Source organism: Coenobita brevimanus, chromosome 57 (assembly GCF_032717465.1).
Source record: "Coenobita brevimanus isolate Jiangsu-jjx chromosome 57, ASM3271746v2, whole genome shotgun sequence".
Taxonomy (NCBI): Eukaryota; Metazoa; Arthropoda; class Malacostraca; order Decapoda; family Coenobitidae; genus Coenobita; species Coenobita brevimanus.
Window position 1 is genome coordinate 23,874,766 of NC_137010.1, and position 14,406 is coordinate 23,889,171.

The 14,406-nt window shown below is 41.2% G+C and overlaps 1 protein-coding gene across 1 annotated transcript in view; it reads left to right on the plus strand.

The window, feature by feature from the left end:
* Positions 1–288: 288 nt before the first annotated feature.
* Positions 289–14,406, plus strand: part of LOC145402310 (putative sodium/potassium/calcium exchanger CG1090) — a 52,314-nt gene continuing 38,196 nt past the window's right edge. The window contains exon 1 of the mRNA XM_080274449.1: positions 289–454. Coding sequence (XP_080130575.1) covers positions 328–454 — 127 coding nt within the window. The 5' untranslated portion in view covers positions 289–327. The remainder of the gene's footprint in view (positions 455–14,406) is intronic.

Consider the following 14,406-nt stretch of genomic DNA (forward strand, 5'->3'; position numbering starts at 1 on the left):
CAACAACAACAACAACAACAATAATAATAATAATAATAATAATACCAACAGTGAAAGTAATAATAATGATAATAATAAAAAATGGCCAACACAGCTCTCCAGCCCATCACTAACCCCACCCTCTTTATTCTCTCCCTGACAGAACCCAACACTCCACACCAAGCAGACCTTCCCCTCCCCTTGTCCCCCTCCTCCCCCTCCAGGCACCTACTGGCGAAGGAGGGTGAAGGGGAGGGGGGGTCAGAGGAGGCGACAGGGGGTGCGACGTGGGTGGGTCTGATAGAGAACTGCACTCCACCAGCCATCGAGCAGTTCCCTGGGGGCCTGATGTCCCCCGAGACGAGGAAGAACGGGGGGCTGATCCTGCATATCATCATCACCATCTACATGTTCATCGGCATCGCTATCGTCTGTGATGAGTACTTCGTCCCCTCCCTTGAGATGATCTGTGACGGTGAGTGGTGTGTGACTGGCTCTGCGGTGACTGACAATTACTGCTTGTGAAATATATTTTTTTTTTGCTTCTTTTCCATCAACTATTTTATATTTTCTCCATAACTGTAATACAGAACGTATCGCTGTGGCGGCCCCCTATAAACTCTCTACTCTTGCAAAGATTATGATACACTTTACGTCTTCGTAGAACTTTCGAGTAACAGGTTTGGGGCGTGTAAAAATGTAGGAAAACACTTCAAACTAAGGGGCCCCTGTTCTATGATTTAGGAGCTGGTTATGGGATTGACATTAAGGGAATCTTAGGTCATTCTAAGGTAATGTGTAGTGCATGGAAGTAGCAGTAATCTGTTGTAAGATGAGTGAGAGATGATTATGGGATGCTTTAAGAATACAGTAATTGAGTGAAACGCTTGGATGGCCTAAGAGACTGAGACTGGGAAGTGATTACGGAACGATAAGCACTGAGTGAGTGGATTTAGAAGAGATCTGATGTGAATTACATAGAGACATATGATTAAAAGAAGACCTACAGGTAACATGACTATGAGATAATTATGGCAGCGTCTGTTGCGAGTAGCATGATTGAGTGGTGATGATCAGATGATGAAATTAAGTGACAGTGGACTAGGAGAATGCAGGTATATCTGAGTATAAAGGAGGTATCTTGAAGCATAAGCAAGCAGAAATATAATTATTCATTTCCAGCAGAAATTGGATTCCGTATTGTTGGTAGTTGTACTAATTTATGAATCGCTAAATGGTTATGTTGTGGCTGGAGTGATTGTTTGATGCAAAAGACACGGAGCCTTATCAGTACTGAATGCATAACACTCCTGGATTCTGTTCTTTTTTTTTTTTTTTGGTACAATAATGACAAGAAGCAGGAGAAGAAAGGAAGAATGATGGCGTGAGGAACGCAAAAGAGGAGGAAGTTAGAGAAAAGAAGGAACAATAAGAGAATAGGAAGCGAAGGAGGAAAGGGAAAAGAGGTGGAAAGAAAGAGAAGAGAGAAGACAGAAGAGATGAAAAAAGGAAGAGTAGGGAAGTCTTCATGTCTCAAAAGAAAAAAAAAATGGATGGATGTATGAAGGGAGGGAGAAAGCGAGAAGGAGGGAAAGAAGGAAAAGGATACGGAGATGAAGAAAAAAAAAAGGTGGTGGCAGAGGGAAAGAGGGAAAGACACACGACACGACAAGTTCATCCAGCTAAGGAGTCTAATAACTTTTCTAACTCGAGAGTTTAGATGTAACGGTAGCCTTCATAAACGATTTCGAGGCCTTTCCTAAAATGAATAAAATCGTGTGGAAGTAATGAGAAACAAAAATCACGGCACTGAAGGGGTTAAGGTGAGGTTAGGCTTCTTCCAGGCTGCCTTGGGGCCATATATACCAGATACATTTATTCTTTTTAACTCCGCGACGTGATGGTTGTCTTCGTCTTCAAAATAAACGAAATAAGTTTTGTGGTGGCAGGAACACGGCAAAGACTCAGCATGATATTTAAAAAGTTAGCTCATGAAATACGTAACAAATAAGGAGAAAAATTTACATCTGCCTGTCTGTCTCTCTATCTGTCTATCTATCTATTATTTATCTATTTGTCTATGAATTTATCTATCTGCCGTTCTATAAATCTGAGATATATGAAAATAAGGATGACTAGTTGCGATAATAAAATTTCTTAGGAACAGCAGCTTCAGTTTTAATATTAATTTCTTGAGCTATAATATTTCCTGCAAGCATTTGTGTCCGGTATGGCGGTGCTTCGATCTGTATTCCTGTACGGCTGAATGACAGACGGTTCGCAGTGTGTGGGAAAGGCCTCTGTTATTCTGTCCTTTAAATGAAGCTTTGTAATTATAAAGCAAAATCTGTTCACCGCTGTTACGGGCGAGCCACCGACAAGGAACCGAAAGGTCTGTGTGGTCTGTGTATCTGTGTAACGATCTCTGTATCTCTGCCCCCCCCCCTTCTCTCTCTCTCTTTCTCTCTCTCTCTCCCGGCCAACATCCAATCTTGCTTCGTTCCTTCCGTCTTTTTCCCACCTCTTCCTCCTCCTCCTCCCGACTATCCCCTCTCCCTCATTCATACATTTTCACTCCTTTCCTTTCAGTTTCCTTTGCTTTCATCTTTCCTTCCCTCAATACCTCCCTCTTTCCTTCGTTCATTTCCTTCCTTCCTTTTCCTTCCCGCCCTATCTCCATCCTTCTTTTTACCCTGTCTTTCCTTCCGTTCCTTCCTCACTTCCCGCTTTTCGTTTCTCTTTCTTTCCCACCTTTCCTCTCCTTTCCTTCCTTTCCTTCTTCCCTTCCATTCCTCCCTCTCCTCTTTTCTCCCTGTGTGCCTCCCTTCTCTCCCTGAGGTGACAATCTCTCCCTCTCATCCAAATCCCCTTTTGCCTTTCCTTGCAGAGATAGATAGATAGATAGATAGATAGAGATAGATAGATAGATAGATAGATAGAGATAGATAGATAGATAGAGAGAGAGAGAGAGAGAGAGAGAAAGAGAGAGAATATCTGTTCAGGACTTTACTTCTTTTTTTCTTTTTTTTCTTCTATCACCTCTCTCTCTCTCTCTCTCTTAAGTTTCAGATACATTCATTTCAATCTTACACAGTTTCTTTTTCTCTCTCTTTAACCCGTTCCTTCTCTCTCTCTCTCTCTCTAACTTTCCATAATTTTCAAATCTCTTCAGTTACACTTCATCCTCTCACAGTTTCTCCCCCCTCCCTCCTCTCTCTCTCTCTCTCTCTCTCTCTCCTTCCCTAGAGTTGAGAGAGTAGGTTAGACATGTTAAAACCTGCTGTCAGCTCCCTCCTTCCTTCTTCCTTCCCTCCTTCCTCTCCATCCTGTTTCCTCCTTTCTTTCTTCTTTTCCTTTTTTTTTAAATCAATTTCTCCCCTCTCTCCCTCCCTCCCTCCTTCCTTCCTTCTTTCCCTCTTCGTTCGTTCGTTCCTTCCTTCTTACTACTTTCCTTCCTCCCTCCCTCCTTCTTTCCTTCCATCCCTCTTTCTTTTTTCCTTCCTTTCATCCCTTCTCTTCCTCCTTTCTTTCGTTTGTTCGTTCGATCTTTCCTTCTTCTTTCCTTCGTCCCTTATTCCTTCCATCATTCACCTTCCTTCCTTCCTTCTTTACTTCCCTCTCTCCTTCCTGGCTTCTTTCTTTCCTTCCTTCCATTCTTTCCCTCCCTCATTTCCTCCTTTATTTCCTTCCCTCCGTCCCTCCCTCCTTCCAGTTCATCCTTCCCTCCTCCCTCGCCCTTGTATCCCCTGGGATTTCTATGGGGAAAAACAATTATAGAGTCATTTAGCTTCCATTTCCTCATTAATTATCTTTCCTCCTTTACCTCTCTCACTTCCCTCCTTCCATTCCTTTATCTTTGTCTCTTCCTTCCATCCTTTCCTTTATCTTTGTCTCTTCCTTCCATCCTTCCCTTTAGCATTATCTCTTCCCTCCTTCCTTTCCTTTCGCCCTATCTCCTCCCTCCTTTCTTGATTAGATTTCTTCTGTATTTCTATTTCTTCCCTTATTCATTCCTTTCTTTCGTCACTCACTCTCCTTCCTTCCTTCTTTCCCTCTTCTGTTTCTTCATCCCTTCTCTCCTTTCTTTCCTCTTTTCTTCTGCCCAATATTCGTCCCCTCTCTTCCTTCATCCGTCTCGCTTCTTCCTTCCATTCTTCATTCATTCCTCGTCTACGTTCCTTCCTTCGTTCATTATTGCTCCATGTCTTCCTTCATTCATTATTGATTTCCTGTGTCACCATCATTCCATACTTTCTTAATTTTCTCTCCTTCTCTTCCCTCTATCCCCTCCCACCTTTCTTACCCCTGTCTTTTCCTCTCTTCCGTTCTCTTTCATTCCGTTCCCACTCCTTCCATATTTCTTCTCATTCTCTCTCTCTCTCTCTCTGTCCTTCCTCCCTCACTCCCTCCATCCCTCCCTCCTTTTCACATGCTTTGTCTCTCTCCTTCCTTTTTCACTCCCTCTTTCATATTTTCTTCTCTCCTACCTTTCTACCTTGCTCGTTCCCTTTCCCTTCCTCCTTTCCATCTTCTCTTCCTCCCACTTTCACTTCTTTCTTTTTCTTCTCGCCCTTCTTCCCTCCATCCTCTCTCTCTCTCTCTCTCTCTCTCTCTCTCTCTCTCTCTCTCTCTCTCTCTCTCTCTCTCTCTATCTCTCCTTAAAGCTGCAGTGAAGTAAGGGTCTCGCTGTCATGTTACCTTAATATGTTTCACTAGAGAGAGAGAGAGAGAGAGAAAGGGATATATATATATATATATATATATATATATATATATATATATATATATATATATATATATATATATATATATATATATATATATATATATTATATACTGTATATATATATATCCCTTCTCTCTCTCTCTACCGGTATATAGCTATAAAAACAAAAAAGAGATAGCTATATAAACAGAAAAAGAGGCAGATAAATAAACACACAGATAAACACAGACTGATATTATTGATGTATAACTGAGAAAATTGTTTATGTCTGTAGTTTTTATTGTATTTTATTTTTTTAATGTGTTGGACTCCTTGCGTAGGCTAGTCAGTCCGATCACTGAGACTCCGCATTGTCCCCCGCACCAGTAAAAGGTGCCTTGCACCTTCACATGTCACCGTTGGGGCATCAAGACAGAACCATGCCTACTGGAAATATATTCAGGGTATGAGATTCAGGTCTGAGGCAATGATGCTATCGCTATCGTCACCATTTGGGCACTAATATCCACCGCCCATACTGAACCATGCTAGGGTTATCTAACTCAGGGCAGCTGTGATGGTGTTAAACGCCTTCACCCCGAGGACGTCTGAGTTTATTTTTACTATCTCCAGACGATTTTATTTTAACATGAGATTTTCATACAAGAGGATTCAGGTACAGCCTCCAGAAACCCCTGCAGCAGGGACAAAATCGTCTGTTGATGGGAAAAATAAAAATATAAGCGATTTCCTGTGGCTGGTGGGGCAAACCTCACCACTCAGGCACTAATGCCCACCGTCAATACCGGAACACGCTGAGGCTATACCAGCCGGAACTGGCGTGGTGGTATCAGCGGAGGTGTTTTTATGGTGTGACGGTGTGGTATGGGGAGGATCAGGGAAGGCTTTTGATCCTTTCAGCTCGAGGACGCTTGTCTATCTGTCTATCTATCTGTCTGACTGTATCCATCTATCTATACAATTATTTCTATCTGTGTCTATCTATTCAACTGTTTATCTGTCTCTCTATCTGTCCATCTGTCTTTCTATCTATAGCCAGACGCATTAATCCTGGAGGGGTTGGCCAGAAACAGACTGCATCCATGTCACCTTGCCCTTCGTCATCATGCTGCCCTACCCCCTCCAAAACACAGCACACATACAGGGGACGCCATTTCCATCATAGTGTTGCCGTTCCCAGACGATTTCATTCAGCAGTAGAGAGGTTAATCAAGGCTACTCCATATCTAACCCCCGGAGTTAAAATTTCTCTTCTGAATTGCATAAAATCGTCTGGCGGCAGCAAATCTCTCTCTCTCTCTCTCTCTCTCTCTCTCTCTCTCTCTCTCTCTAATGATACTTGTAATTACGCAAGGGTGAAGTGAGTGCATTTGATAATCTTGAGAGAGAGAGAGAGAGAGAGAGAGAGAGAGAGAGAGGAAAAACTAGTTACTGAAAAGGTGACATATGTATAAAAAGTTAAGCGCATCAGAGACAGCATACCTCTGCCAGCGTCCATACCAGACATCTATCATCACCACCAAATGAATAAACTCTTTCTCTGCCCGTGACTCACATATCCACAATACTTCACTAAAATCCATCAAAAACTTTCTGAAATATCTTGTGGACAAATAAACAAACAACAGTCCTGAACTGGGACTCTAACTCAGATCACCACCAAACTACAATAAACTTTTCCTCGGTCCACAACCCACACATCCACAAAATTTCGTGTAAATCAATCTGTAACTTTTTGAGATATGTGGACAAACAGACAGACAGGGGTAAATACATAACCTCCTCTAACTTCGCTGGTGGTAGTAAGGATATAGAAAGAGATGGTGACACGTATAGAGAGTGGGCGGATAGAGACTGACGGGCTGAAACAGATACACACACATGGCGATAAACAGAGTGACAGACAAGCAGTGAAAATGTATGAACGGAGACAAAGACTAATGGATGAAATACGGGAAGAACAGAAGGATGAATGGTAAGGAAATTAATTGCTTTTCTTACATTACATCTCTCTCTCTCTCTCTCTCTCTCTGATGTCGTGTTTCATGGTTTCCTTATTCTATGTCTGATTTTATGATGAAACTCGTATTTCTTCTTTATTTTAGTCCCATTTTCTCTCCTGCTCTTTCTAGCTGTTGTATTCATATCAAATTTACAACTTCTGGTAATCACACACACACACACACACACACACACACACACACACACACACACACACACACACACACACACACACACACACACACACACACTGGGGAAGAGGAACAAAGAAAAGGGAAGGAATATTAGAGGAACCGAAAGAAATGGAGAGAGAGAGAGAGAGAGAGAACAGGAGGAAAAGGTACATATGTTTGTATTTATATATGTATGTATGCATTTATATATGTATGTATGTATGTATGTATGTATGTACGTATGGAGACAGCTAGGTTGGCAGGTAGGCAAGTAGGAAGGGAGGGGATAGTAAGGTAGGTTGGTATGATGGTTGATATGCAATGGCGTATGCAGATGTGTGTGTTGCATGCCGTATCAGTTATGTATGTATGTATGTATGTGGGTGGGTAGGTAGGTAGTTGCGTAGGTAGGAAAGTAGGTAGGTAGGTAGACAGGCAGGAAGGTAGGTAGGTAAGTAGGGAAGGAGGTAAGAAAATACCTAAGTAAGGAGGGGCATGCAGGGGTAAGTGGAAGGGAAGGAGAGTGGGAAGGAGTTTGGAAAGGAGGCAGGGAAGCAGGGTACGAGACAGAAAAGGAAGGGAGGGAGGAAAGGAGGAAGAGAAAGAGCAAGGGATGAATGGAAGTGAAGCCAGAGTAGGTAGACCGAGAGGCAGAGAAATAAGGAGGAAAGGAAGGAGCGGCCGGGAGGGAAGAAGGAGGGAGGGAGGGAGGGAGGTAGAGAGGGATGAAAGGAAGTATAGTGCAAGATAGAGAGTAGGAAGGAGTGAAGTGAAAAAGGAAGAGGTGAGGGAAAGCAGAAGCAGAGGGGAGGGAGAGAGGTCTAAAGGGAGAGAGAGTGGGAAAATATGAGGAAAAGGGAGGCAGGGTGGGGGGAGAGTGAGTTAGGGAGGGAGAAGGAGGGAGGGAGAGGTGCGAGGGAATGCTGGAGAGAGAGGGAGACGGAAGAGGAGTGGAAGAGGTAGAGAGGCATAGGAGCAGAGAGGGAGAGGTGGAGGATCAGGGAGGGAGGGAGGGAGGGAGGGATTGGATGAGAGCCAGGGAGATGGAGATAGAGAGTCAAAGGGCAACCAAGGTTATACTCACACATACATACATACATACACACATACTTATACATACACATACATACATACATACACACCTCTACTTACAGATATGTAAATACATACACACATACATACATCCTCTTTGTACATACCGAACAGACAGACGTACCTACACACATACACATACACACATGCCACAAAAATACACTCACGCCTACGTACACTAACACGTATTTATGATTGATCGGGTGCCAGTCTGTGCAGTCTGGTCCAGTTAACACACAGGCGCCGACACCCACACTCCCGGTATACACGCCATACATACATGTTTACGTATACACAAAAACATACATGCACAAACGTACATATACACAAACGCACAAGTACAAAATATACAGTCATACCTGCATACACATATACATACGTACATACATATACACATACACGAACATAGACATACTATTCATACAAACCCACACATAATTATATTACCTTAATTTCACTTTATTTGAATTTCACCGTGGGTATGTGTATATGAGAGAGAGAGAGACTATTTGGGAATGGCAACTGTCTATATATCTATCTTAATTTCTCCGCCTGTCTGTCTTTTTACGTCTCTCTCTCTCTCTCTCTCTCACACACACACACACACACACACACACACACACACACACACACACACACACACACACACACACAAACTCTTCCAGGAAAAGATAAAAGTTATGGCAGTTATATGTATCTGTGTGTCTAGCTATTACTCTGTCTATCCACTTATATGTATGTATATAAAAGAAAGTAAAACAGTGGGTGTAACTCTCTCTCTCTCTCTCTCTCTCTCTCTCTCTCTCTCTCTCTCTCTCTCTCTCTCATTTTAGGGAAAGTTAAAGTTAGAAAATGTGTGAAAATAAAGAGAGCAGGTAAGGGGTCGTTAGAATATAATAGGTAATGGGAGACGCCGAGGCTGATAATAGGACAGAAGGTGACCTATTAAAGTTGTCCTCTCTCTCTCTCTCTCTCTCTCTCTCTCTCTCTCTCTCTCTCTCTCCTAGTCGTCCTGCCTTCTGCATTTTTTTAATTCCTTGCTCATCTTTCCTCCCTCCCCCTTCCTCCATTCTGTCTATCTGTCTGTTTTCTATTCCTCCTCCCATCTTTATTTTGTTATTTTTCTCCTGTTCTCTCCTTCACCCTACTCCCTTTCTCTCCATCCAACCCTCCCTCCTCTCCATCCTTTCATTCAAGCCTCCCTTCCCATCTTCCATCAGTTACCCTTCTAATCAATACTCGTGTCCCTAAATTACCCCTTAATAGACTCATTACACAACCTGACCTTAATCACCACCACCACCACCACCACCACCACACCATCACCACCACCACCACCACCATCCTTACCATCATCATCTAACATAATTTTTCACTGTTCATTAGGGTGGGAAGGATCTTGACACAGGAAAGGAAAACAAAAGTAATACGTCATCCATCAGTAATCACCATCATTACCTTAATCTCTCTACTAAATTATAGTGGGTAGGATCCAAATATAGGAAAATAAGACACAAGATTAAGGGAAATCATCATCAGCAACAGTCGCAGGAGTAAGGGTAGTAGTACAGTATCTTCATTGGTCATCTATCCTCCTATCTATCCATTCATCCATCCTGTCTTTTATCTATGCATCTGTCTATCTCTGTCTATCTATCTGGTACTATAAATAGCACAACATAGTGATGATAATGCTAATACTAATTCTAAGGTGAAGACGTCCACGGGATGGAACGCTGGTCACGGGAGCGGGGTGGCCACCATCTTAACAACTTCAACACATGAATTTTTCAAGACAAGCTGGTAGTGCCCTTGCTCCAGTGACCAGCGTTCCACCCTGTGGACGCCTTCTCTTGATGTAAAGATGAATATCATGAAAAAATTACGATTTTGATCGTAGCTTAATGTTTAATTGCTACTGTGGATAAATTCTAGGGCATCATTTCTTGAATGGAAAGTAACATTAAATTTATAAATTTTCTACTTATCAAAGTTTCCCTTTAATGCCAAAGAAAGAGAAGTAATCTCCCGTGAAAATTTGAGGAAGATTGGTTCAGATTCATTAAACATTTAACAATGATTTTCTTAGAAATTTTTGCCAACTTGTATCCCCAGATCAGCTTCTGCATTAAGTAACGTCGAAAAGTTCTGTTTTCCCGTAAGTTTGCCTTGTGCCAACCAAAGAGGAATTTCACGTCAAAATATGAGCAAAATTGGTCCATACATTTTTTTTTTTTTTTTCACTCCTACTGGTGATTTTCTAGGAATTTTACCAAGTTTCAAATTATCTTGGTCTGAATTTCCATATGTGGCAAGCTTAAAGGAATCTCCAGTTAAAATCTGAGCGAAATTGGTCCATGAATAAGGTTTTTATTCCATTTTTAGCAGTGATTTCATTTTTTCGGAATTTTAGCAAACTTTAAAAATATCACAGCTTATAGCGCCACCTGGTGGCCGGAATTCTTGACTTTTGACATTTCCCCATAAACTCCAAGCTCAGAGGACTCTCGAGTTAAAATCCGAGCAAAACTGGTCCATAAAGAAGGATTTTATCCCACTTTTACTGGTGAGTTTTAAAATTTTTACTCTTCCTGTAATGAATTTTTACACGCTCATATACCAAAATGGAATTGTTACTTGATCATATAGTACTAGGTATGAATGAACCACTGAACCCAATAAAGTGGATTTTTTTTTTTTTTTAATGTATAGAAGAAAACTGACCAAAAAAGTATATGACCACTCCTCTCGCTTCGCTCGCTCCAGTGACCAATACTATTACTACTACTACTACAAATGATAATAATAATAACAAGGCTAAGGATAACGAGAATAATAATAACCATATAATGACAAGGAGCACTCACAGAGTGCAGCAACCTCGCCCCCCAACTGATCAAAAGGGCCGAACACAGGACTTTGCCCTGTAACCTCGACTTCGGACTATTGCTCTCAAAATCGACATAATTCTTACCTTACCCATAACCCTTTCACCAAACTCCATTCAAATCAGATAAAAAAATGAGTTAACGTTCCCCTGTGACCTTGATCTTTGACATTTCCCTCTGATCTTAACCTTTGGTTGATCTCAAAATAGAATATCTTTATCCTTGCCTTACTTTAAATTCTCCCTCCCCCTCCCAAAGACTGGTCTAAATCTGATAAAAACTGCTTAAGTTGGCCTTGTTATGTGATCTTGATTTTTGACTTGTTACCAGTCCCTACCCTAGAGGGTAGGGACTGGTAACAAGTTCTTATAAGCAATAGGTCAACCCCTTAGTTTTCCTCCAACCCTTCCACCAAGTACGGTTAAAACTGGATGAAAATTCTTGAGTCATTTTCTTCAGACAGACAGACAGACAGACGCAGAGCAACACATAACACGCACTTTTGCTTCTTAAGCGCTGGTGTAATAAACAAAATAATCTCACAAGGAAGCAAAAAGAGCATTCCAGATCTAAACGCAGCTCACGTTGCCAACAAAATACTTGCTACTATCTCTCCACGCGTCACTGGAGGGGTGGCGGCGGGGAAGAGGGAGGGAAGAGGGATGGGGATGGTGGAAGGAACAGGGGCGTCGCTAACTTCTTAAACGTCTCTGAGTCCAACAAATATTTTCACCTGACACGACATCTTTGTTGTGTACATTTATGTTCTATTCAGTTATCGAAGACATAGTGAGTAGCAGGCGTGATATCAAAGGAAGTACAGTAAAATAGCCGACATGAAATTTACGAACAGAATAAATAACAATGAAACTGTAGCAGAAATGATGTGAATGAAAAACTGACAGCAGAACGATATAGACCTGTCTCGACTGAACTGCTACCAGCGACATCGAGAAACATAATTTAGCAAGATTTCCTGGCAGGTCACCGCAGTTAGGTGCAATGGTTTGTTGTTTGAAATCTCAGCATTATTACTGTATATTGTTCTAAGCCCAGTGAACGTTTCATTTTCATGGGCTATGCCTATATCCTCTCGTTAGCAGTGAAGAAATGAACAAAATGCCATACCAGAAGCGTTGGGGTTTCCTGACAATGTAATGCAATCTTCGGGCAACGATCTGTCTTGGAAGCGGCAAGGAACTACTCACTCACTGTTTTCTTAAGCAATTCATTCACTGCTAACCCCTCATTCGGTGATGAAAAATGTCCTTCTGTGGGTGAATCATCTATTTATTTCAGAAGCATTGACTTACACAATGGGTTTATAAAATGATTAGCCATGACGTAGGTCAACACATTCGGGGCAAAACCACCATATGTCAGGGTCTTGCAACTCCACGGGATAGAAGAAGAATGGGAAGCGGGAAATGTTGTTGCCTTTGTTGTTGTGATATAAGGTGCACTGCGGGACTGGACCTTCTCGGAGCATTAAAGGCAGCTACAATTAACCTTTCTCATGCTGGGGGAGTACGAATGATGATGGGGAGTCTGCAGTGAGAGTGATGGGTGTGGAGGCTGAAGTGCTGCTCTGGGTATGTTCATATGGAAGCATACGAGAGAATATTGCTTTAAATGTGGTTTGGAATCTGACGTTCGAGACGCTTGTTGTTCTTGAGACAAAATTGTTTCCAACGCGTCCGATGAATATGCCTCCTCTGAACACTACTACAGCCACTGCTACTACTACTGCTGCTGCATTCTACTATTATCAAGTAGTAGTAGAAGTAGTAGTAGTAGTAGTAGTAGTAGTAGTAGTGTCAGAAATAGTACCAACAGTAGTATAATGGTACCGATGCCAGTAATATAAAACTGAAAACCACCGTCTACTCACTCGGTATAGTGCAACCTATATGTGGTAAACCAAATGACTTACCATATTACAGGACACGATCTACTACGCTGAATGATAATTACTGAATATAAGTAACAAATGGACACCCGATGAAGCAAAAAACTACCGTATTGGATGATAGATGTAATTTTATAGTAGTAGTAATAGTAGTAGTAAAAAAAAAAGTAGTAGTAGTAGTAACAATATTAAGTGACATGTACTTATCGTCTACCATTACTACTGCTACTAATACTGCTGATTAATGTAAAGTTACTAATACTGAATACTAAAAATGAAACTATACACAACGTTAATGAAATGACCACTGCTGTTAGTTATGGGGTGTCCACTAATTGAGTGATTAACTTGCCTAATGACAAAGGTAATGTGGGTGTTGGGCACTGCTTCATTACCGCACACTGACGACCCTGATGATGAGTAATTGCGTTGTCGTGTTTGTCTACTTATGCAGCTTTATACTTTCTCTCTCTCTCTCTCTCTCTCTCTCTCTCTCCTATTCAGTCAGTCAGTTCATAAATCTATCCAGTCAACTTTCCTATCTACCTGCCTGGTTGAATGTCTATGTATGTATGTATGTATGTATGTATGTATGTAATAACCCCTAAATTGTAATACTTAGCTAAACTTAATAGCCTGCTGTTGTAGATCTAACAACCTTACATCAGCTCACCTGTATCAGAGAGTGAGTATTAATTGCTATAGCAGCCATCATTATAAAAGTATTAGTATTATTTCTAAGTTTCGTCAGGCCTGTTATTATTTTTCTTTGCAGGTTTTTCTTCCATCGTGATGATAATTCACGTGAATGTACACTAGTGTAATCCAAGTCCTTATACCAAATATAAGTGACCTTGACCTATTTTTGAAGATGATATACTCAGTCTTATTCTAAAAATTTCATAACTGAAATAGAAATATCTCAGAAACTAATTGAGATTCAGTTATTTGGTTCAAAATCTTATGATACGAATGTTTGCTGAATGATTCTGGCTTTATAGTTTGTCATTTAGCCTAGTGGAAATTCAAATCTGCTGTTTTTTTTGTTTTTTTTCATTGCAAGACGTGTAAGAGAAAACCACAAAAGCTTTAAAACTAACTTTCCAGATATATAGCTGTGGTCCCCATTATGAACTGAAAGGAATATGGCTACAGTTAAGCATACAGTTAGCCAGTTGTTGAGACAAACGTAAAATTTACAAGTGCGTTCTTCAACACCTTTGTCTTCAGATCCCTTCTTGATATTACACATGAAGTTACCTTAGGGACTTCAGCTATTGTTTATATTACACATACCTTATATGCCAAATGGCGAAGCTACCTTATAGTGGCTACACAATAAGGAGGAGTAAGTGGTTACAATTATTATTATTATAATAATTATATTACTGTTATTGTTGTAGCTGCTACATCTACTATTACTACTACCACCCTCCTCCTCCTCCTCCTCCTCCTTATAATTATTATTCGAATAAAAATTCTCCTATATTGCCTTAGAAAGAGAGAGAGAGAGAGAGAGAGAGAGAGAGAGAGAGAGAGATGTAGTCCCCTAGAGATACCGTAGCTCACGACGCAGAAAAGAAAGTGACGGAGGGAGGGAAGGCAGGAAGGGAGAGGGCGAGAGAGAAAGATGAAAGA